Below are 23,407 nucleotides of genomic sequence, written 5' to 3'. Positions count from 1 at the left end.
TACATGATTCATACATAAGGGAAATAAATGTCAACCAAAAGAAGAGATATTTCCATTAGTAGTCTAGAAATTAGTTTTCTTTTAGAAAGGACAGTCTTGAAATAGGAAAATACAATGGTACATAACATGTAATAGAAATAAAAAAAATGAATTTATTTAATCACATATTATCCCCCATTCCCATGTGGTAGCTTGCTCTCTTACCCATTTTTGCTCCCTTAACCTGGATTCTCTCTTTCTAAAAATGAAGCTTGTGAAACCCATGTTCTCAGAGACTATAATCACCAAACATCCATGCATAACTTTTACAGAAGTTATGCCGATGAATAATGTGACACACATCCCGAAGCTGCTAGCTGCTCTCTTTAGATAACCAAAATATCAAGAGAGTTCTAAAATGTATTGATACAGAATAAAGAATCTTCAAAGTAAAATTTATCTTGAAAGGATAGTTCGTATTTTATAACCCTTAAACTCTGTAGAGCTTAACAGGAATATCTCCTTAAGTTTTTAACATTCTGTCAGCCCTGGTGTTTGTAGAGCATAGATTATTGATTTTATTTAAATATATGAATACCACTGACCTGAATGATCTTATCATGTGGTTCATGCACATATATATTTGGCTGCTGAATCAGAGTGGAAACAATGAATGATGGAAAGTCTTCCCTACTTTCCTTCCAATTGTCTTCAGTACTGTAGTAAGAAAACACTAGACAATCAAAACTGTTATCTAAATTCAGTAGATGCTTTTGATTTGTTTCACGGAATGATAAGCAGATCTATATATACTTTAGATCAGCTGTGGTCTTAGGGTACTCATATTCATGGAATCAAAAAAAAATTAGAAGGTTGCAATGTCATCTTTGATGGATTTTACTTTGTAATTTGGCTTTATTTTATCTGATTTCGATTCAGAACCTTTTGTTTGTTTTTAAATAAAAAAGAAAAATCAGCTCCCAGATTTTGGCTATTCCATAGTCACAGCATTTCAGAAAGTTTTATCCAAGCTCTTTGTTAAGATACATCTGGAAAAACAGAGTATTCTAAGACAGCTACTGTCAGTGGTTCATTAAAATGTAAATTATCAAAGAAAGTGGTGCTATTAACTAAGACTACTAAAATTGTAAGGTATATGTAAATTCCTTTCTGATTTTTATTGTTTGTTTCTTATAATGGTGCTTGAATGTTCCCCCCTGCTCTTCATGCTCCTAACTGGTGATGTAATGCCCAAAAGATTTGTTTTGTGGCTCATTTCCTCACTAGTAAAATGAGATCAGAAGGAATTTCACAGCTATGAAAACAATAGCTGTATGAATAAATTGTGAGTTTACACCTCATTCCCTGTGACAGGAATTCCAGATACGGTTCAATCAAGAAGAGGAGTAAGGCAGTGAAACATACTGCTTGAGTCTTCATAACCGGTGACTGTAAGAACCTGCTTTGAGGCCTGTGTGAAGTAGCAGTTCTAGGTGGCAAAACCAAATAGGTCAAATAGGGACTTCATACCGCCTAGATGGAACACAAGATACTATAGCCTGGCTTTCTTCTTATGACAGAGCACAATCCAGATGTGTGCCAAATGCTTCTGCAACGGTCTTGCAGGATTATGCCTGTTGTATATAACACATCTGTAGTATTCCCTATAAACCAATTGTGGATTAACTTGCTTTTACACATTATTAACCTGCTTGTGATCCTTTTTCCCCTGGCCATGCTTTCTTTTAGAAGCACATAGATTAATGCTTTCTCGTGTACCTACTCTGACATTTCCGATGTACTGCCCTTGCTTCTCTAGAGAATGACATCTTGCTTTGCAGCTAAATGATAGTGAGATGAAGAAAGATAAACTGAGTATTTCCGTGTCTATGCATGAGTCAACACAAAATTCCCCTGTTATTGGACATTTAAATGCGCTGCACAGAATATGAGTTCATCTAAAGGAGCACTTAAAAGAAAGACCACGTCTTTAACTTTATTTGCATTCCCATTTCAATGGAGATAAGTAAGTAGTTTCTTCTTTATACCAATAAACAGATGGATCAGCAAGACCCACATTTAAAGCTCGGACCAAACCGACTGTTTTCATAGCTAACTGCGTACAGTGGTTTTAAACCAAGAGAAAAAGTTTCCCTGTATATATAAAGTGTCAGAGTTCTTACTGTTGTTTCCAGTATTCCAATATGAATTCCTTTATATTTGGGGTGAAGGAGGGCATTTGTAAAGAACCAACCTGACTCTAAACAAGTTTATGAAAATGATAGTATGGCAAAAAAGTCATTTAGGAGTGGCCAAACCCCCAGCAAATTAAGCAAAAGCTCTTTCATGTGTACTACAAAGCACATAAAAGCTTTAGACACCTTTCTCTAGGCTCCATCATGTGAGCAACCTCATATGGATTCTTGTGTATTTATAAAACTTCTCCAGTACAATGGCATGGTGCTTTGTTGAAGTGCTTCGTATCTACTTAACACTGTCTTCCTAAAACTGCACAGATGTGACTGATTTTGCCAAATAGAACTGTACCTGAAATACAGATTTTAAAAAAAGAGAGCTAATGAGTAATGTGCAGTGCTACCTATGAAATGGCAAGGTGAGGTCAGTTTGCTGTGCAAACAGTCTCTCAGAGATTAGATTGAACTCAGAAGAACAAAATACAAAGCAAGCATGCAAAAGATCTGGACCGCTGAAGATTCACAGACAGCTGGACGTGTTAGTACAAAAACCCCCAATCTGTAAATACAAATTGATTCCATCAGGTTTACTATACAGTACTTTAGTAGTAACAGACAGTTGAAAATAGCTTTCACTTATCAGCAAAATTAATTTTCGAGGGAAGAAAATGGTGACGTCTCATCCTGGAGAACAGCAAGAGAGGTATTATATTAAGGAGCTAACGTTTTCTTTGGCATGGTAAAGGGGAGAACTGAGTTTGCCAACCTATTTACATGAAGTTTCACCATCCCGTGGCCAGTGCAATGATGTTTTGCACAGTCTACTTCTTACATAAATGTTTTTTGTACTTTATATGCCTTCATATAAAGGTTTATTCATCATGTTGAATCTGTGTATACAACAAATAAGAATAAACACAAATTGTACAATGCAGACAAACTCTTTGCATATATGTATGTAAATTTAGTAATACAGACCAACAGTTCTTTGACAGACACATCCCACTACATGCAGTTCATCCTTGCTATCCTCTTCCCATGCAACAGATGAGACAAGAGACAAAAACTAAAGGGAGGAAACAAAGCAAAGACCTCTTTGCTATGTTTAAACAGGTTGTAGAAAAAGTATTTTTAGGACATCTATTCACTGGATTAAACACACACATGGATTTAGCACATAGAAACAAAAACAGAAATAAAAAAATGCTGTATTTTCAGTATGTATTAACTGCTTAAAAAAAAATAAATCTTGCCTTAATTATAGTCCACCCCAACCCCCCAGCTGGTTTGGAGATCATAATTACTTGGGATTAAAAGTTTAATATTGAAAATGATACTTATGTAGCATCAGGTCATCAACCAGAACCTCCTTGCATGGCTCAGCTGGGTTTCCAGCCCTGTCTCTTCCCAGGCTCTTACACCAGGAGAGTGAAGTAGATGGCTGAATGGGACTCATGAACTCTTGCAAAAGCCAGGTGAGAGAGAAGGAGAATGTAGCCTTCAGCTCCATTATGTTGCTTGAATTATTGTGAAGTGCTCTAATTATCATTGCAGGAAACCCTGGGGCCTCCTTTGGGACCCAGCAGATGCAGGACAAGTCCCCAGCTCACTATATGAGTTGCTTTGGTTTTGTTTTTTTTGTTTGGGTGGTGCGCAAATCCCACTGGACCAGATGGGTGCACCAAAAATTTTAATGAAGTGCAATTTTCCCCATGCACACGTATTCAGTGCTAGCAGGCAAGGGCACAGTCTAAGTCAAAGTTTCTTTGTGTTTTTATCACAGTATTAGAGTATGTTAGGTTGTTTTTTTTTTCTCTACATGGATAATGGGCTTCATGCTTAACTCATTCCTTCCCTAGAAAGACCCAAAATCATGTGTTAGTTTGCTGTTGTCATATTACTTATGCAAACAAGGAAGTCTGGCCTATGAAGAAAAAAATATTATCTAGAATTTAGCAGCTTTACAGTAGCCTCCTTGAAGAATACACAAGATTTTGCTTATAAAAACAGAACACGCTTGAAAATTAGCACAAAGAGTTCATTCAGACTGAATCGGTTGTTCAGGTGAGCAGAGAGGGATTTTGCAATAACCATCAGTTTCTGTTAGGGACTTCAGCACAATGATAAGATGAAACAAATTGTCAAAAGACAACGCTAAAAAAGGAATGGATTTCCTTTTTTTTTTGTTTTAAATTTTCTAGAGTGTGTCTTAAAATATCAACTAAGAGCAAGAGGCCAAGTGAGCATTACCGCACAGCTTTCCAGACTGAGGTACAGTTTGGTCCTTGTTGCCCTTTCTGAGAAACAAATACCTTCTGAAGTATACAGAGAGTACCCTTATTTTTACTTTTCTGGAAGCCTGTGCCTTAAGTGTGCAACACTTCAGTGGCATCTCTGTGGCATTTTAAAAACATTCTCCTTCGCCCCCGCCCTGCAGTGCTGCTTTTGCTTGTTCACAAGTGACAAACTCAAAGGTTCGATGTTGTTTCTGGTAACATGATCCAAGGCTTCAGTTTTATCATGGTTTTGATTTCTTCTAGGTTGATGTAGGAGAAAGTACAGTATACAGAGATCAAGGCAAGGCACCTTCAATCTAGCAATTTGGTGGGTGTGTCATCCTAGGAAGCTCAGTGAAGGTTTGTACTGTGATACCAGTGAGATACATAGGACCGGACATTGCATGCGTACCTAAAAAATAAAAATGAAGTCTTGTAGTATGTCCAGTTTTAAACCTGTTTGTTTTTTTTTTTTAAAACACCAGAAATATTAAACTATAATTTGTAACTATCCTTTGCATTGGTGCTGCAAAAAAGAACACAACATCCTTGCCCATGCTTTGCTAAGTAGGTGTGGGATTCAGCCAAAAAATAACAGTGGCATTAAGTTCAGTTCCTTAAAAACAGGAAAGGATTATATTTGAAATGGGTTTAGGTAGCGCGATTCTGGTTAGGCTTATTGTTATTATTTTTTTAAATTGTTGTTGGTGGTGGTTGTTTTCAAATAATGAAGATTTAGTAGATGAAAAATGAGCCTTAATTCAGGCCTACAAGGCCTACAAAATTCTTTGGACCCACTTTCCCAAAAATGAGTGGGTCTTGCTCGCTGGGCAAGGCAAATGTTACCATTACCAGTAAGCCTGTGACATGTATAAAACACACACACAAAAAGAAACTATAGGGGATTGCCAAACACTTGTTTCAGAAAACTTCCTGTTGGTTGTGTTTGACACTCTTCCCTCTGCTATAATACCAACCTCAGAAGCACAGTATCTGTTACTAAAGAGTATTCACATATAATCAATATCGTAAGCCAGAGACAACAATCCTATTCTTTATAGATATAATTTGTAATAAGAGATTTTTGAAGGCTTCCTGATTCCCTGATTACTTTCAAAACTAAGCCACCGTCAACACTTAAGTTATAGAGAAACACAATCCCTGCAAAAGATCACAGACAGTGGAGCGAGCAGCCTTATAAAAAAGGGAAGAAGAGAAATCCATAATAGCACAGGTTTACAGCATCTAACTAGAAATTACTTGATTATTTGTGTGCTACAAAATAGAACTTAAACATATGGATTTTGCTGAAACTGGACTCAAAAAGGGATTATGGGCAATTGTCAGCAGGCAAGGTATCAAGTGTACTTGTGAAGTATGTCATTCACATGAAGTGTCACAGTCACAGAAAAGATATTAAAAAGGCATTCCAATATCTGGTAGGGCATTCCATGGTCTGAGTTTAGCTGGTTCATCCAGGTGTCTTGTTGTGGGTAGAGCTACATGTTGAGATTTATCCACTTGCAACAACTCAGTTCAGAAACGGCAACAGGCAAGCCTCTGACTTGCCGCAAGCTGATCCACAGACACCGCAGAGGGGAAGTCTGGCAAGGATAAATTACTCAACTGTACTCGGGACTCAGTAAGTCACAACACCTGTGAGGATCTGGCTATGTTGTCTTACTCTTGTTAACTGGTTTGCCGCCATTCATTATTGCAGACGCACTTGTGCTTTTACTTGGAGTTACCCCAGCCTTTGGCACTGTTTCTCCAATATCATGCAAAGATGGTTCTCGATACATGGCAACTGAGGGGAGAAAAGAGAAGAGGAGAGACATTTTTAAGAATATATCTCATGTAAGAGCTCATCCTAAATCATGTTCATTTTCTGCAACAACTGGTATTGAAATATAATCTATGCTCATCTTGTGTGCAAGGGAAACTATTCACGTTGACAGACACTTGTTTTGAGTGACTGATAGATTTTGCCTGGCCCTCCAAATGTCTTCCTGCTCTATCTGACTTAAAAACACCACAGGAAACTGTATGCTTGCTTGTTTAGTGGAAACTACAGAATCCTATGAAGTGAAAAACTACAATCTTTGCACGAGGCAGACACACAAATATGTACATATATATAAACACATATGTGAATGTGTATATATATATCTATCCTTAAGTAAATATTCTGCAAGTCCTCAGAAGTAAAATATAATGAGTTAAGACAGATGGTGTTTAACAAATGGGATCATACAATACAGTTGCCTAGACTTAAGTGTTTGGTTTTAGTCCTATGATGCAAGACTAGGCTTGGATCCAGGTCTATAAAATTATTTGTACATCTGTTTCAAAAATCTGAAAAGCTTGGCCATGCTCACTTCAGGTGTGTACTGAAGAAATACTCAGCACACTGCTGCAGAGTGTACACAAGTGTTTTGGATTTTCCTTTCTGTCCTTTACAAAAATGTATGCAGAGCCACTGATCTCTGCTGCATGCAGAAGTGTATAAAATTCCAAATTAAACTATTAACTGAATTCTTAGAGGAATTAAAAGTTTTGCCCCTGGGCTTCAGTTCTTATCTAATAATTTTAAATCCTTTGAGGAAAATACATGTGCCCAATTACACAGTTCAAGCATTAAGCTGTTTCAATGATTAATGCTCTTGGATAATTCAATTTCATTTTCCATCACACTGAATCAGGTAGTATTTCCACTTGTACCTAACTTCAGGAGCATTTATTTATATCAGAGCAATGTTAAAAGAGATGTCAAAGCAGTCAAAGGAATTAATCATTACACTAGGATTTTGAGACTGGCTGTGTGCTGCCACAGAGAGCACAATCCCTTCATCCCTTGGCTAATTAGAGTAGGAGGCTGAAGCATCAAAGTACTGACCTTGATCTTCAATGATGTGAAGTTTCATAATAAATATGAAGGACCCCACAGCATCATTAGCTAATCAAATACTTGTTCTAACATTTCCAATGACATAATCTAAATCCTTTTATGGCTTCTGAAAGTCTGAAATTAGTCTTTTTCTGAAGTACATAAGGAGGGTTATGATCTATGTGTCTTCAGAGTGCCCCCCTAATTGCGTTTAGGACATTTTGATCTATGTGTCTTCAGAGTGCCCCCCTAACTGCGTTTAGGACATTTGCTGATTAATTAATAGAGCTTGATGAAATAACACCATGGCCTACAAAAAGTATTAAGTCAAATAACATGAGATGGAACTACAAAGTAAGGAGCTATGGAGCAGAGCTGTCATGTATTTGGTGATCCTGAGCGTCTTTTCCAACCTGAATCATTCTGTGATATAAAGCAAACCATATCCTGGGCTGCATCAAGAGAAGTGTGGCTAGTATGTCAAGAGAGGCGATTGTCCCCCTCCACATCACTCTTGTGAGACCCTGGCATACTTGCATCCAGTATCTGAAGGGGGCTACAAGAAAGCTGGAGAGGGACTTTTTAGGGTGTTGTGTAGTGATAGGACTAGGAGGAATGGACACAAGCTAGAGATAGGCAGATTTAGATTAGACATTAGGAAGAAGTTCTTCACCATGAGCATGGCGAGACACTGGAACAGGTTGCCCAGGAAGGTGGTAGAAGCCCCTTCCCTGGATATTTCTAAGGCCAGGCTGGATATGGCTTTGGGCAACCTTATCTAGTGGAGAGTGACCCTGCCCATGGCAGGGCGGTTGGAACTAGGTGATACTCGGGGTCCCTTCCAACCCTGACAATTGCGTGATATTTGATGACTGATGGGCAACGTAAAGCAAGTTCTTTCTAAGCCCTGTCAAAGCTATTTTGATAGAGTCTGACCATCCAGACATTAATGAAAAAGTTAACTTCTTTCCTAATCCATATGAATTGATTAAAAATGCACTGCCTATCCCTCTATGTTCCTTATTATTTAATATAATGGAATTGACATATACAGGATCAGCAATGTTGGGACCTAATGAAAATACTGTTAAGCTTTTGAAAGACAGGGAAAGAACGAAGGTGCCTGGGTTCAAATTCAAAGTTAAAACAGGATTATTCAGATTCTTTCTTTATGATGAAAGTCTAAAACATTTAACAAACAGATCCTTTAATAAAAAAATTTTAACTTAAAATGTTACAACAAACAGGACTGCTAACTAATGCATTACTCAGATATGAGTTTTCAGATGGTAACTAATGAGAAAAGTTTCAAAATGGCAAAACGTGCAGCAATAAAATCGATTCGGACAAGATGCAAAAAGCAGCATAGATTTATGCAGGTCTGCAGAACACACAGGATAACCCAAAAGTTCCAAGATATAAATGAATGCATTTTTCAGGAAATGTGTGAAACCATTTTAGTGTGCAAAGTTAGCATGACTTCTATTTTCTTCTCTTGGTAGAAAGGACAATTTATGTAACTTATGTGCATTACATCCACTGACTAAGTAATACAGTATGAATTACTTTATATAGAATTTTGGACTTTTGTGCTTTTTATTAGAAAGCTTTTACTATCAAATGCTGACATTTCATCCATTCCCTTTAATAATTTCCAAGTGCCCTACAATAACCATTATTTCTTACAGCTTAACGAAAGGACTATTTTATCCCTGCAAGGCCCACAACAGTTTTTGTCTCTACTGAATGAATATTTTAAAAACAGCACAATGCACTTGCAAAAAGATTTATTTTCTTGTAAAATGACCTCTTAATCCCTGGAAAAAGTGTTTTTCCATATGCCCTTTCCAGCATCACTATACCAAAGCACAAAATCGCTCCATGAATCCTGGGGGCTGTAGTTTGGAATGGCCCCTGTGAGGGACAGGCACATCTGCAAAGGGTATTTGGGAAACTATTCCCTCTTATTTTTGTGAGATTTATAGGAGGGTCTGCCAGCCATGTACTGAGCCTTACCTTCCAATGGCTTGGGTAGAAAATGAGCTGCTGGTTTTGTTTTCTTCACTCTGTTTCCTTTCATGACCTGCCCTTCTTTGTTCAGCCCCAAGAACCAGGCCCTCCCGGACTCCTGTTGTCTGTAGAGCATGGATGAGTAGATTACATAGTAATTTTCAAAAACAGACTCCTTGAATTTGCACTCTGGTGTAAAAAGTTCCTGTGGGAAGAAAAGTAAATGTTAAATGATGTCTCTAAAGTGCAGCTTCTGTTTTGTTAGCTTATATATATCTCTTGGTAAGTATAGTATATGACTTATTATAAGGTTCTGCTCCAAGACAAAGAGATCTGTCTTCCTGTAGAAGACCTCCTGATGAAGTTTTTTCCCCTCCCATGGATACTGTTTTCTTATCTGTGCAGCACTGATAGGGATTCTGTGTGGATGTGATTTTTCTGTCTTTGGACCCATCTGCTGAAACTTGTGGAAGATATAAAAGGAGGAGGTAGATGTGGAAAAGTGGAAGGTAGCTTGCTAAGCTTTCAGAGCACAGAGTTCTCTGCCCTAAATCTTCCATTTCTTTCAGTTATCTTTCACAAGAAGGAAAAGTCTGGAAATGTCACATATTTTCACTTCTCCATTCACAGTATTTTTCTTTTTTTTGCTCCTGGCCCCACGCAGTACTGATTTAACACTCAGGAGGTAACATGTTTTCAGGGTCTCTATGCCATCCTCAGCTGCCTATATATTGTAAGAATTTCACAGCTGTTTCTTCATGGGTTTCCTTTCTGGAAATAAAAGCCCTTAAAGACACACTTCACCCTACCAGAAAGGACAGATGAAGTATTTTTCTGCACTAAATCTCACTTAGTGCACAACCAAGCTCTCCTAAGTTATGTGGTACACAGTATTTGTATCACTGTGGCTTCAGTTACCACCTGTGAGCAAAGCTGTCTTGATGAACACCAGGCATACTAATAACTTTCTTCAATATAGGGCATCTTTTAACCTCAAATAAAAAGAAATACATGTGTTTTATCCAGCAAGGGACTCAAAGAGGTTACTGCAGCAGCGGGGAAATAAAATAGGTCATTTTGTCTGTGTGACCTTAGTGTCTACATATCATATTCATTTACAGGATGTACCAAATATTCTCTGGTCTTTTTGCACTATCACTTTTTTATCGGCTATGTGCACAACTGTGGCTACACATATACATACATGCACAAATGGAAATACAGTCTACTCTAGAGGCACTGAGAGCTAATGACATGGAATACCTTAACTGCACCCTCTCCTCTGCCACAGAGCTCCTTATCTCTCTCTCTCTCTTTCAAGACTTTAAGACATCTGTTGTTTGTGTTACTCTCCTTTCTCCTCCACTGATTTTAAATCACTGTAGGGCTCAAGGAGACTCAAAATAAAACCAGAAGGCTGGGTGGCATGCTAAAGGGAATGCCTGTTAAAGCCTAGCAGAAGCATCTACATGTGAGTCATGTTCCTCGTCTGTTGAAACAGCAGATGCTAATCAGGAAATGCCTACACAGTTCTCCTTATTACCTGCTTCACTGCAAATGCTACCCCCTGTGTTCCTTGCTAAGTTTTACTTCCTTGTGAAGCCCAATTACCATAAACACTACTTCTTAGCCAATACTCACGTTTTGCTATAAACATAAGCTGTTTGCCATTCCATGCTCCTCCATGCTAGAGATGGTTGGCTGCCTGTAAAGGCTATTTGTGTGTTTTCACAAACAATATCCAATATGCATCCACTAAACAAGATACCTTCAAATCATATCCTGCCTCTTGGCTCTTGCCTCTTATTTCTTTGGCACAGCATATGAACCGCTAGGTATTTACCTTACCAAGTTAAAAAAAAAGGGATGATGTCTACACAATTCCTTGGCTACTCCTGGATGCAGACTGATAAAGTGAACAAACTGTCATCATTGCTATTTCTTAGTTATGAAAAGCATAGTAGTAGCCTGATAACTTTAATTTTCTTTTCTTATAAGGAAGATCCAAACCTGAATGCTGTATTCTGCTCAAAAGTACTACAGCTATCCTACTCTAGGTGCCTGGGCAGCATAACAGCTTTGGACAGCTTTGCATTCACCTTGCTGCGCCAGGCAGTTGCTTGGGATAAACTCTCAGCCAAAAAGTCAACTAAGTTAAACTAAAGCAGGCTAATAGTTCCACCAACGTGGAGAGTATTAATGAATGAAAACTAGGTACCTAATGATGACTATGGTGATCTTCAACCACCAGTTTCTCTGAGGAAAGAATTACTCAGAAAGAAAATTCTCAAATAGGCACGTTCCCTGGAGCTCAGGTGGAAGCTGAGTATTTGTAAGATAAGAGTGACATCTAAAGCCTTGCTTCAGACAACATCTCAGCTGGGTCAAAATCTCTAAGCACCTGCATTCTCTCCAGTAAAGCAGCCGTGACACGTAAAATGCTGTTTCTTTCTATGTACCTAGGCCAAATCTAGATCTGGATATCTAAGGCTCAACCCAGTAAGAAATGACTAATGTGCTCACAGCATCAACATAAAAAAGAGAAATCCACAGACCACTTTATTCAAACCTATTGCTGGAGGGAAAGGCAGTACAATGGCATTTTGTAAGAGAAACTCCATAGCTTTGGGCATTCCCCTAGGCTACCTATCTGTATCCAAATCAAAGTAACCTAAATCTGCATCCAATTGACATGAGTCATCTCCTCGATCATCCCTGAAAGAATGACTTTTTGAGATTCCAGGATATTCTTTACATTTTATACTAGGAAATGAATGAATAAATTCCAAAACTAGACATGACTTGCATACAAGAATGTGTGCCTACAATTTCTCTTCCAATGTCAATGCCCAGATTTAACCTGTAGTCTTATATAAAACGTTTTTTTCTCCTGTCAAAGCAACATTTGAAAAATAAAGTATATACCAGCTGCCAATTTCCAAAACCCCAGGGGAGGCTCTGAACTGCAATCTGGGTCCTACAGAAGTGAAGGATGTATTGAATTGCACCTTGCTGAGAAGAATTTTTAGTTGGCATTTTTGCCAGCTTGCCATCAAACTTTTGCTTGATGTGAGCCCTCTCTGGAGACATTTTAATTCTCCTAGTTGCTGTAGGATTAATAAATATCACAACGTACTGGCTGTGGACGCAAGCACTTGCTGTGTCAAAAAATGCTGTCATTGGGGCATTCTTAGTTTTGGGGTCCTCACTAGTGTTGTCAAAGTTCAGCATTACATAATATCAGTGAAGTCTTAGGTCGTGGAGCCATGTGGTTGTGCTGCAATCCACTTTATGAATGAAAGACAAATGAAATAAAGGAAGAAGAGCCATTATCCACTTCTCAAATTTAGGAGTGCCTGAACAAGGAGCTCAGGTTACCTGTGTTGTCAACCTGGAGATAGGACTGTTGGAAAATAATTCAGCCTATGATGTAGAGTTGTCAAGTACAAATAATATATTTCTGTCAATCAGAAGCTGAAGCATGACATGATGAAATTAGGCCTACGTGCTAATCAATAATGTGGCACAGTAGCAGCACCTGTAGTTCAAAATCAAAGTACAGTAAATTTTACTGTCCCAGAAGTCATTGAGTAAATGAAAATATTTGACTGAATTACCAGTGTACCTTCCAGTTGCTGGGCTTTCACAATTCAGTCTGCTCAATTTGGCTGTCTTTAATGAAGTTACACATAAACATTTGTAGCCATTGTGTTGCACTTAAAACAAATCCCCAAGGAGTATGGAGTTTTTCTACTACGGCTCTCAGAAAGGAGAAATAATTATGCTATGGACAAGACACCTATGCTGGAAACCACAGAGCTGTAAAGTAAAATCCATCATGATAACACAGCTACCCACATAGCCTCTAGATCCTATTTGAAAATTACATGAACAGCTACAATTATAACCTATATATCTGTTCAGTAAGCCAACCAATAATGAATTGTTTGGGCTGAATAGTTGTGTCTACCACACACCACAAAGGTCAATGTAAAGTCCCAGCTCTATGACTGTCATCAAGTCAGGGAGTTCAAAAGTTCCTTCCACAAAAGTTTAAATTTCTGGGGTTTACTGAAACATAGAGCTCAGAGAAGTGATAGAGCTAGCAGTCAGCCTCTTGAATTGTAGCCAGCAGCAAGCAAGGAGGCAGTGGATTCCCCTGGTGGTGGGCATAGTAGGACATGTTCATCACACAGCAAAACTGCAGATGCAGGCTGAACTTAGCTATGGCTTCTCCTAGGTGCCAAGCAGAACACACAACTGCAAGGCAAACTCAAAGAGATTGCCAGGCTAGGAACAGTCTAATTAAGCACTGTAAAAAAAGTCTTGATACTAGCTATTAATTGCACTTAGAAGTCCAGGTCATGGAAGAGGAAGGACCTCAATGATTTGGAAGCACACACCAGGTAGAGTCTGCCTGACACAAACACCTTACAACCAAATAGTTATTGACACCAGGCAAAAAAATACCCAGACAGAACACTCAGCAGAGTGAGAAGAGCAACACAGAGTCAGCAGAAAAATATTTTGGGGGGGTAGAAAAGGAAGTGACATTTTAATACTGGATAGAAAGACTGGAAATGACTCATCGAGAAAAGCCTTAACATTGAAAAGAAGAGGTCTATGTTCAACAAGAAGGCACTCAGAAGAGAAATACAGTTAAAATAATGAAGCTGGGAAATGCAGTTTGTGTCAGATTTCTGAATGGAGATTGCAGAGATAGCACTGTATTTCTCAGTACAGGAGAGGAGGATGCTGGAGTATGAAATTATGAGATCCCAGTAAATAGCTGCACTGCTATAGAAGGGTGAAAGGCATACTTATGCAGCAAGACCTCTAGGATCTGGAGGCTACAACTGCACCTGAGAACTAGAAAATACCTAAACTGATGTTTCTCCAACTTGCTGCACATTGAATTAGGTGAGATAGACTGCATTCTTACAGTGTACCTCTCTGACAAATGCTGATGTAAGAGAATGAAAAAGAGTTACTCAGCATTTCCCATCCATGGCACCTAATTTTTTCAACTCTTAAGCTGGCCAAAAGGCTACAGTACAAAATTATTTTGTTCACAAGTTTCTCTTCAAACGGCAGAAAACCCACCTAAACCAGTTACACATGGTTAGGCACTTTATGGATTAAAGTAAAGCTGGTATTATGCTACCTGTATGCAAAGAAGACATTTAGCCTATCTGGACCTAAAAGTCCTCCAATACAAACAGAATTTGAAAACCCCAATACAAAAGCAAGCAAAGTTAGCAGAATTTTCTATATGCAAACTGTCCAAGGAAGGTATTGAGGAACACGAGACTTTAGCTGCTGCTATACACTTCGCAGTGACTCTACTAGCAAAGCTTCAAAATAAAAAGCAGCAATAGCTGAACCTGAGAGTCTTACAGATGCCCCATGAATGCAGGGAAGTCCATTCACACATTTTCCACAGCCTTCTGACAGAAAATTTCCTTACTAAAAGCCAACAATCAGAGACCACCACTAATGGCTTTTCAGAGCTACTGTTTTTTTCTGTTCTTTGGAAAATTCCCAATCACATGAACTTTTAAAAAGTTAAAATTAAAAAAAAATAAAAATACTGCTTGATATCAAGCAGACAAAACCCAGGAATGATTGCTCCTGGACAAAGAATCATTGAGAGCGCAGCAGAGATGTCCGTGTGTAAAAGCCAAGCTTATAGCTGTAATTCTTGTATCTCATTTTTCACTTTTAATTTAAAAGACTTGGAGATGTGAACATCACTGCTTGTAAAGAAACAAACCACAACTTTTGATAAATTTAGACAAAAAGTAAATGCAAATCAATGCTGCTTCTGCAAATATTAGCACTTGACTGAGATTCTAATTAGCAGGGATATGATGGGTAGAATTAATAATGTAGCAATTCTTTTATTCATGTACATTTATAAGCACCTAAAATAAGGTCACAAATAAAAGCCACACAGCATACATAAAGACAAGCTAACAAAAAAAATCTCACAAAGATTTCTGTGCTTAAGATGGTATTGATTGCAGCCTGAATTTGGCTTCAGTTTTCTCTCTGGATTGAAACAGAGCACAAATCAGCTTCAATTATAAAAACTTCTGTATTTCATAACAGAAAAGTTGCTTTGCTTACAACTAGCAGCTATGGTTATATTAAACTATAATTCACTGAAGGCAATAGTATTTTGTATGGAAGGCAGAGCACATACTCATCATTTTCATAAACTTACCATTTGCAAGACTAAACAATGATGTTAGATAAAAACATCTTTTAAATCATAACTTTAAGAATGATCCCAAAATACTACCTGTATACACTAACCAGGAGAAGTCTTATACATCTCTCTCCTTGTCCTCACAGAAGTCAGTATTGTATCATAAGCAGTGCCCGGGTGTTTATACTGTTTTGGTGGACATCTAGAATTCACAGTCATCAACTCAGTAGGACATGGATGAAATAGAGTGACATTCCTGTGATATAAGCACTTCTGATATATGTTATTTAACATTGTACAGGTTGACTCCAAAAGCAACTAATGTTTTTGATACAAAGCCCATCACACAGATCTGAATCATGGCACCTCACATTAGGAGTGAGTGAATCAAGGAGGTTTAATTCTGAATGAATGTCCGGGGAAGCAGCCTGGAAAAGGTTACTAATTTTTTTAAACTGTCTTTATGGCATTTCTGTGCTAAAACTGGAATACCTCCACAAAAGTTCAGGAGGAGAGCTGCCAAAAAAGTGTTGTCTCACTTGAATAAGTGAAACAAAATGAATTTTAGAAATATTGGTGATTCGCCAAATTTGTAACTATCAGCTTAGAATGGGCTTCAGCCCACTGACAGGCATTACACTTAACAGCAATGGTCAAGTAGATTATCCCCCTATAGGCATATAAAGAATGGTGAAGTTATTTTTCTAAGTCCTGCTCTGAACATTCACAGAAACGTGTATTTTTTTGCCTTGACATTAATGAAAATGCAACCAGAATCCTCTATCAGTGAAATGAGATACAGTGAAATGAGCACAATCTCCTCCCTCTCTCCTCCCTCCTCAGCATCTAGCTTCCCTTAGGATTTAAATTTGCAATAAAAAATCTGCTTTAAGACTTCAGCTTAAACACCAACTATAACTCCTTGCTGTATTAACATAGACAGGACATTTTTATCTCCTGTACCAAATCTTTGATTAAATAAATCCAGTATAAATAACAAGAGCATACCCCCACAAGCCATGACTAAGGGAAACTGCATGCATTATAGGGAATATTTTCACTGCTGTTACGGGACATTTCAGAGAACAATGTGAGCAAACCAGCCTGTCTTTGCTGGTTGCCTCCACTCAGTACAGCCATAATTCATTGGCTTGTAGACAGCACCAGGTTCTCAGCTAGAAAAGGTCAGCGCTAAGGGAAAAATGAGACAGCACTAAATAAAGAGATTGAAAGGCAGGATTTAACAACATAGATGTTGAGACAAACCACGATGGGCTGGGGAAGAAATTCTCATCCAGTCTGCCCATCAATCCACTGTTCTGTCTGTGGATGAATAATGCAGGAGGAATACAGAGTACTCTCAAGATATAGACAGAACCTCTCCAAATTACATTGGAATTTTTTGACATAATTTAATCCAGACACTTAAAATTCATTACTGTCAATAAAATACTGTAATCCAAGCACCCCAAATAATACAAACTATCAAGAAGCAAAACATTTATTGGAATGGCTGAGTATGTCTTACTATTTACCATCAATGAAATTTCTGCTCCTCTGCAATACATTGGAATGTTGGATAAAGTAAATTCCACTGGAAAGCCACTGAATGGCTGCTATAGTACCATTAATTGGGTACTGTTGTGCAGTGTTAGATGGGAGGCTACAATTTCATATATATGGTCTTCTTATATGGTACTTGCAGACCTTGCTGAGTATGGTCCAAAAGTATCTACACATGCAGAAGTAAACATAAATAGATGCAAAGTCAGAGGGATTTTGTAAGGTATACTTTAGGCTCCTTCAGTTCTACATGTTCCTTCTAAAAGATGTGTGAATTTATGAAAATTTTAAATGGGTGTCATTTACAAGTTGAGAAGCTAGAAAAAGTTGTAAGAACACTCAAGTTACAAGAAGTGGCCTACTTTAGTGTACTCTTTATTTCTTGTTTTTCTGCTTGCAGCCTTTTTTTTAATGACAGGTCAGTGCATGAATTAAACTCCCTAAAGAATCAACTGTTGTAAAATACAAGGGCTGGAATGCATAGGTGAGTTTTGTGAACTTCTTCCTAATATTTCCTTGTCATCCTTTTGCTGTTTTATGCTGGATGTTCCTGAGAATAACACAAAAGGCAAGCCCAGAGGAACCTCAGCCTGAGGACTCCAGCACAAGGCAAAACTCTTCTGCAATGAATGCAATAATTCTCTGAGAAAATGCATTAGCTACGTCTGCTCTTAGGTAACTCAAGCTGCAGTAGACCACTGAAGGCTAGAAAGCAAAGGGAACAAAGACTACTTTCAGACATTTGTTACTTAACTTTTGTTACACATCAAATACATCTTTTAGAAGAAAAATAGTAATTCTTTGCTTTCTCTGCACATCTTTTTGCTCAGCTTTGTCCTTCTGCCACAGAAACAGAGCTGTAAGCATTCAACAAATTTTCCCCTTTTCCTTCCAAAGAAGTTTTCACATTTGAAGACAAAGGGCTCTAAATCCTTTCTCTGTTCCTTTTCCTTTCCAACGAGAAGGTAGAAAATGATGTTTTTCAAATCTGAAAGATGGCCAAAACCTGACAGGCAGACAGGCTTTTAAATATTCTGTACCATTTCCTGTTATGCATTTTCATTCTTTCCTAGAGATGGATGTCAACAGCACTATTTCACATAAAAAGTCAGTGCACATGACCCCTCTTCCTGTCCCAGTATCTGTACTGTACCAAAGCACAGAAGGGTCATGAGGAGGCTCAGAGAGTGCAATGAAGTCTGAACATACTGGGATTTAAAATGCCCAGTTTCATAATTCCTGTGAAAGCCTGGATGTCTGGAGTATGTGGATGGTGGAAACCCTCTGAAACATTGGGCAATGGACTAGATAATCTTTAAAGGTCCCTTGCAATGCAAACCTTTCTGTGGTTCTGTGACATGATGGAACACCCAACGGAGCGCTGGCCACCGCATAATGTCTAAAACTGGTGAAATGCAAGTGCAGGTAACATTTATATAGTTACATCTTAAGCAAATAGTAATTTTCACTACAAAAGCCTACTTTCACTTCATATATATCAGCTCATTCAGAGATCTAAATATATCTTCCTTTTAATATTTACAGCATCTACATTTCTGTTACTTCAAGTAGAAGTAACAAACAGATGAACCTTAAAGTAAAAAGACTCACACTCAAACAGAAAAAGCGGTAGAGAGAATCAGTGCTACAGAAAACAGAAAATCCATTCTGCTGTTTTAAGTAGACAATTAATGGGGAATAAAATGTCTGCCACTAAAAGGTATTTTTGGAATGGCATCACACTGTTAACCAGCCAGAAGCAGTGAAAGGAAACAAGTCATACACTTTGTTATTTATAATTGTATGTTAAAAAAGCAGAAATGTAATGTATCTCATTAAATAGGAGATGATTACATGCAACTCCTAACACACACACACACGCACACGCACACTCACATGCACATGCACAAGCAGTGATGCTATTTTATGTTATGGATGGGTAACAGCAGGATGATTATAGATACATCCTGATGCTTAGATAAAATTCCCCTTTTGGGCAACAAGATTAAAAAGTTTGATTATGACAATGTGAAAATACAGACGTCTGGCAAAAGCTGTAAATGTAGCTGAGAGGTAGCAAAGGATCAGGGTTTTTATTTGCCTCAGCATTAAAATATACATTGCAGAAGTGAAAAACACTTCTGAAATCACTTTACCAAATAGCATTCATAACAGCAATGAACAAAGGAAGACTTTTACCCATAGCTGCTGGCAACTGAGTGGTAATGCCACTACTCGACCAAGGTGTTATAAATCTGACAATTTGCCATAAAACCAGTTAGCCTCTTGCTCTCAAGCCTCTATATACCTTGTTGTCTGGTATAACATATTCCTATAGCTGTCCTGTGGAAAGTAAAAGTTCAATATTGCATTCTTAACAACATTGATTCTAGAGCAACTTCAATCCATTCGTGAACAATTCTATTGTATAATGAGATGCACAACTTTAAACCCTTCTAATCTGCACTTGAGGAATGCAGGCTGCAAAAGGAAAATGAAACCAACCAGCTGTGGTGAATGTTTACAAAACACCAATGACGATTTACTCAATATTATGGTTGCTTTTGCTGCTGCCTGGAAGTGGATTTACATCAACTGTGTTCCTAGGAAATGAAGGATGTTCCTCTTTGCCAACATGGCATTAAAAATACATTGTCTATTGACTTGAGCGGCTAATTTCAAAGATAAACTGATCTAGAAAACATAAATTACTACTTAATTGTGTGTAAAAACAAGTGGAGGCAAAGGATCAGAGTAAAAAACTGTATTCTGCTTAAAAGAGTAAGCTGACCTGTAACCCACCTTTGACTGTCAAGGGAAACACAATCAGGACATGTAGTAAGGTGTTCCCTGCTGTCAGAAGCAGAGGCAGAACGCTGGATGCAACAAAAAGACTGTTATAAACAGTCTATTGATTTCTAAAGCTAAATGCATGGAGGTGAAATATCAGGTAGTTTTATTTCCAGGTCTGTTGGAAACATAATTCTTCACCAGTTCACCAATGCTGGTACTTTTACAAGAAAGTATTGAGCCATAATACACACATGCTGAACTACAAGGGATAATTCAGAAAGGCTAGAAGCAGGCTGAACTTCAGCCAGTGACTTGGTTACTCTCAGCTGGTAACTCATAGAACTTTCTTCTTACACCTTTTTTTCATTACTCACAATTTATCTGAAGAGCTTTGTGCTTGTTTCCTATACTAAACCCTCTGCTTTCTCTTCAACCATAGGGGTGAGCCTACACTCAAGACTACAGCTATGCTGAGGCAATATTTTTTGTGGCCTGTTGTCCTCCTCACCCTTCATACCCACCTGCTGCCTTCACCTCTGATCAAGGGCTTTTTCCCCAAGCAGGGAAATTCAGACAAGAGGATGCACACACTCATACTCACATCCTCTCACTCTACAAACTTAATTCTAAACTCCAGCATTGTGGCCAATGTCAGTGGAGATACATCCCTAGATTGACTGTCCATGCAGGCAGTTCACCAAAAATTCTGTACTTGCTTTTCAGATGATATCCACTTCTGTCATTCCTGCTTACCAGTTCTTTTATATTCTTTTTTGTTAATATGTATTTACATTATTGTCTTCTTTTCTATACATGCCCAGGTCTCACAGACATTAAGAAATCCCACAAAAGTTAAATAAACCAAACCAAAATACAATAATCAAAAGGATCCTGCAAGTTTGTTACTTTGAGAGAAGATTGCAGCAGAAAAAAAAAGGAACAAAGTCTCAGCAAGGAAAACAAAAAGGTGTTCCAACACTAGGCTATGCCTTAATTCCTCCAGGACAAATTCCTTTTCCTAGATATGCAAATTTATTCACTGATTGCTGTCGCATTGTCAAGCACTGGCCACATGTCTCTAAGATTGTGCCTCCTTGCTTACAAGGCTGTGGAATTTTTTTATCCTTTAGTGTTTACCTACACTCCATTTTTCTTTTCCATTTCCTTCAAGTCTTTCAAGAACTTTTGAACTGTATTTTTGTTCTTTCTTTCACAATAATGAAACCATCAACATATAAAAATGTTTCTACAGACTATATGTTTTGAAAACATCACAGTAATTGCACACCTATTTCCCTACCCACATATGCTGAGGAATATATCTGTTTACCTTGACCTTAAAACTGGCAACTTAGACCGAGATTTGATGTCTTGCTTATACTTTCATCTCTTGAGCTATAAATGCACAACTCTTTTATTCTCAGCATTATCTGGATTTCTAATTTCTCCCAGGGTCCCAAAGACATTGCATGGCATGCACTCACAAAATGCATCAAAATTGCACGTGTTCTGCTCTGAGTAAGTTCACTAAGTTCTTGAAATTAAACAAATGTATAGTTAAAGAACCTATGCTTAGATGTAAATTTCTGTTCCATCTATTTACATTCTTTTAGCTTCCAACTTTCACATTGGTTCAGATATATATAAACAGTCCTATGTAAGCCTGCCTGTAAGAGCCAATTTTTCAGTACTTCACTCACCACAATTAATTTGGTCCTCATGCCTGTATAAATACAGAAACAGAGACAGATGTGGAGCTTTTCTCATGAAAACTCTCTCTACTGCTTCCTTTGTGTAGTGGGCAGTTGATTTTTATGTTTTTTTAATTGCTGCTCATTTCTCTTCATACTTTATGGAACACAATTTTCGACTGTATCCGCCTCAAAAATAAACTTAGAATAGAATAGAATAGAATAGAATAGAATAGAATAGAATAGAATAGAATAGAATAGAATAGAATTAACCAGGTTGGAAAAGACCTTTGAGGTCAAGTCCAACCTATCACCCAACACTATCTTATCAACTAATCCAGACTCAAAAAACTTAAAACAAGCAGACTTGAAACAGGCAGCCACAAAAGGAGACATTAGATTTGTCATTACATAGTTCATATATCCATTTCACCATATGGAAAGAAAGATAGACTGGTGAAAAGGGAACTTATTTTTTCTGTTCTGCAGTATTTTTAAATCGCTTTTCAAGAGAGTTGAAATATACCTCTAATTTGCAGAAAATAGAAAAACAGAAGACTGAATTCAGTATCTAAATAAGATATTGCACAGGACAGTGGGAATGAAGGAATCAATTGTGTATAACTGTACAACAAAAAACCTCTTCTCTATGGAACCAGACTACATTCAATATTGTGGTAGCCTTTAACTCAGAGGTTTAGATAGAGAAGTTCTACTCGAGAGAGAAACAAATACAATCCTTGGACTGGGACATAAGCAGCTGGTTTGATTCAATGAATGTCAGGGCTGATCTCACTGGTGGTAACTCATAGTGGCGTAGAGGAACCGCCAGACTACCACATTGCTAACCATGCTCTCTGCTGCACTGGCACACCCTGTGCAACAAAGGGCAAGCTTGCAGAAGTGGTTGTTTCTGCAGCATAATAAAGTGTAAATGAGAAACACATTTTCTGTGTTCATGATGAACAAGTGTCCAAGCAAGGACAGAATACAGACACACTTTAAAATGCATAGAAACAATGGTTTGTAGGAGAAGAAGTGAAAGAGTGGACAAAGAAAGGGAGCTGTGACTGCAGTAAGTGGGAGATTTTCCAACTATTTTCTGATTTAGGCTGCCTTTTCTTTATTATTTTCCTTTTACTTTTACTTTCTTTTTTCTTTTTAAGAAAAGCTTAGTTGTGAGTTTTAACCTGTTATCACTGTTATTTCCTCAGAACTTTGTTAATGCCACTTCCTTACCTTTGCAAGCATTTTTGAAAGGTAGTGAAAAAAGCACAGTTTAGAGACTACTACCTGTTATTCTGTTCAAATACAGATTTCTGTATAGATGTGTGAAAAAACCAGTAAAAGACCAGATCTCCTCATAAAACGTGCAGCTACTGTATTTCATGCATGAAAACTGAGGTTGCAGAGGCATTACAGGAGAAACCAACAGAATATGCTTGTGAGAATATAAAACATTCAGCAGGTTACACTCCTTCTGCCTCTTCAGTTACCTGTCAGGTCTTTCTAATTGTCTGTACTTTTGACCTAACTAACAGCAAAGAAAGCAGGAATAAAAAAGCCAAAACAATTACCTATTTTGGAAATGAGAGCAACTTTTACTACATAATTTACAATATTTTAGCACAGATATATCACTTGGCTTATCCAGGGTTAATTTAGGCACCAAAGGTCTCAAGCAGATGTAAAAAAAGACAATTGTTGCATGTTCTTGTTAGCTAATCAGTGATTACCTATCAGATCTATTAGTCCTTAAAACAATATGGCAACTACAATTGTGTTGGGTTTTTTGCAATCAC

At 37.9% G+C, this 23,407-nt stretch overlaps 1 protein-coding gene across 4 annotated transcripts in view; it reads right to left on the bottom strand.

Moving 5' to 3' along the window:
• Positions 1-4,355: 4,355 nt before the first annotated feature.
• Positions 4,356-23,407, bottom strand: part of FGF14 (fibroblast growth factor 14) — a 436,610-nt gene continuing 417,558 nt past the window's right edge. For all 4 annotated transcript variants that reach the window (XM_009905243.2, XM_054162957.1, XM_054162958.1 and 1 more), the window contains 2 exons: positions 9,354-9,552; positions 4,356-6,257 (listed from right to left, as the gene is read on the bottom strand). In XM_009905243.2, coding sequence (XP_009903545.1) covers positions 6,121-6,257; positions 9,354-9,552 — 336 coding nt within the window. In that variant the 3' untranslated portion in view covers positions 4,356-6,120. The remainder of the gene's footprint in view (positions 6,258-9,353; positions 9,553-23,407) is intronic.

The sequence above is a fragment of the Dryobates pubescens genome, chromosome 7 (assembly GCF_014839835.1).
Source record: "Dryobates pubescens isolate bDryPub1 chromosome 7, bDryPub1.pri, whole genome shotgun sequence".
In the NCBI taxonomy this organism is placed as follows: Eukaryota; Metazoa; Chordata; class Aves; order Piciformes; family Picidae; genus Dryobates; species Dryobates pubescens.
Note: the sequence above shows the minus strand (reverse complement) of the source record. Positions and strands in the feature narration are given on the sequence as shown.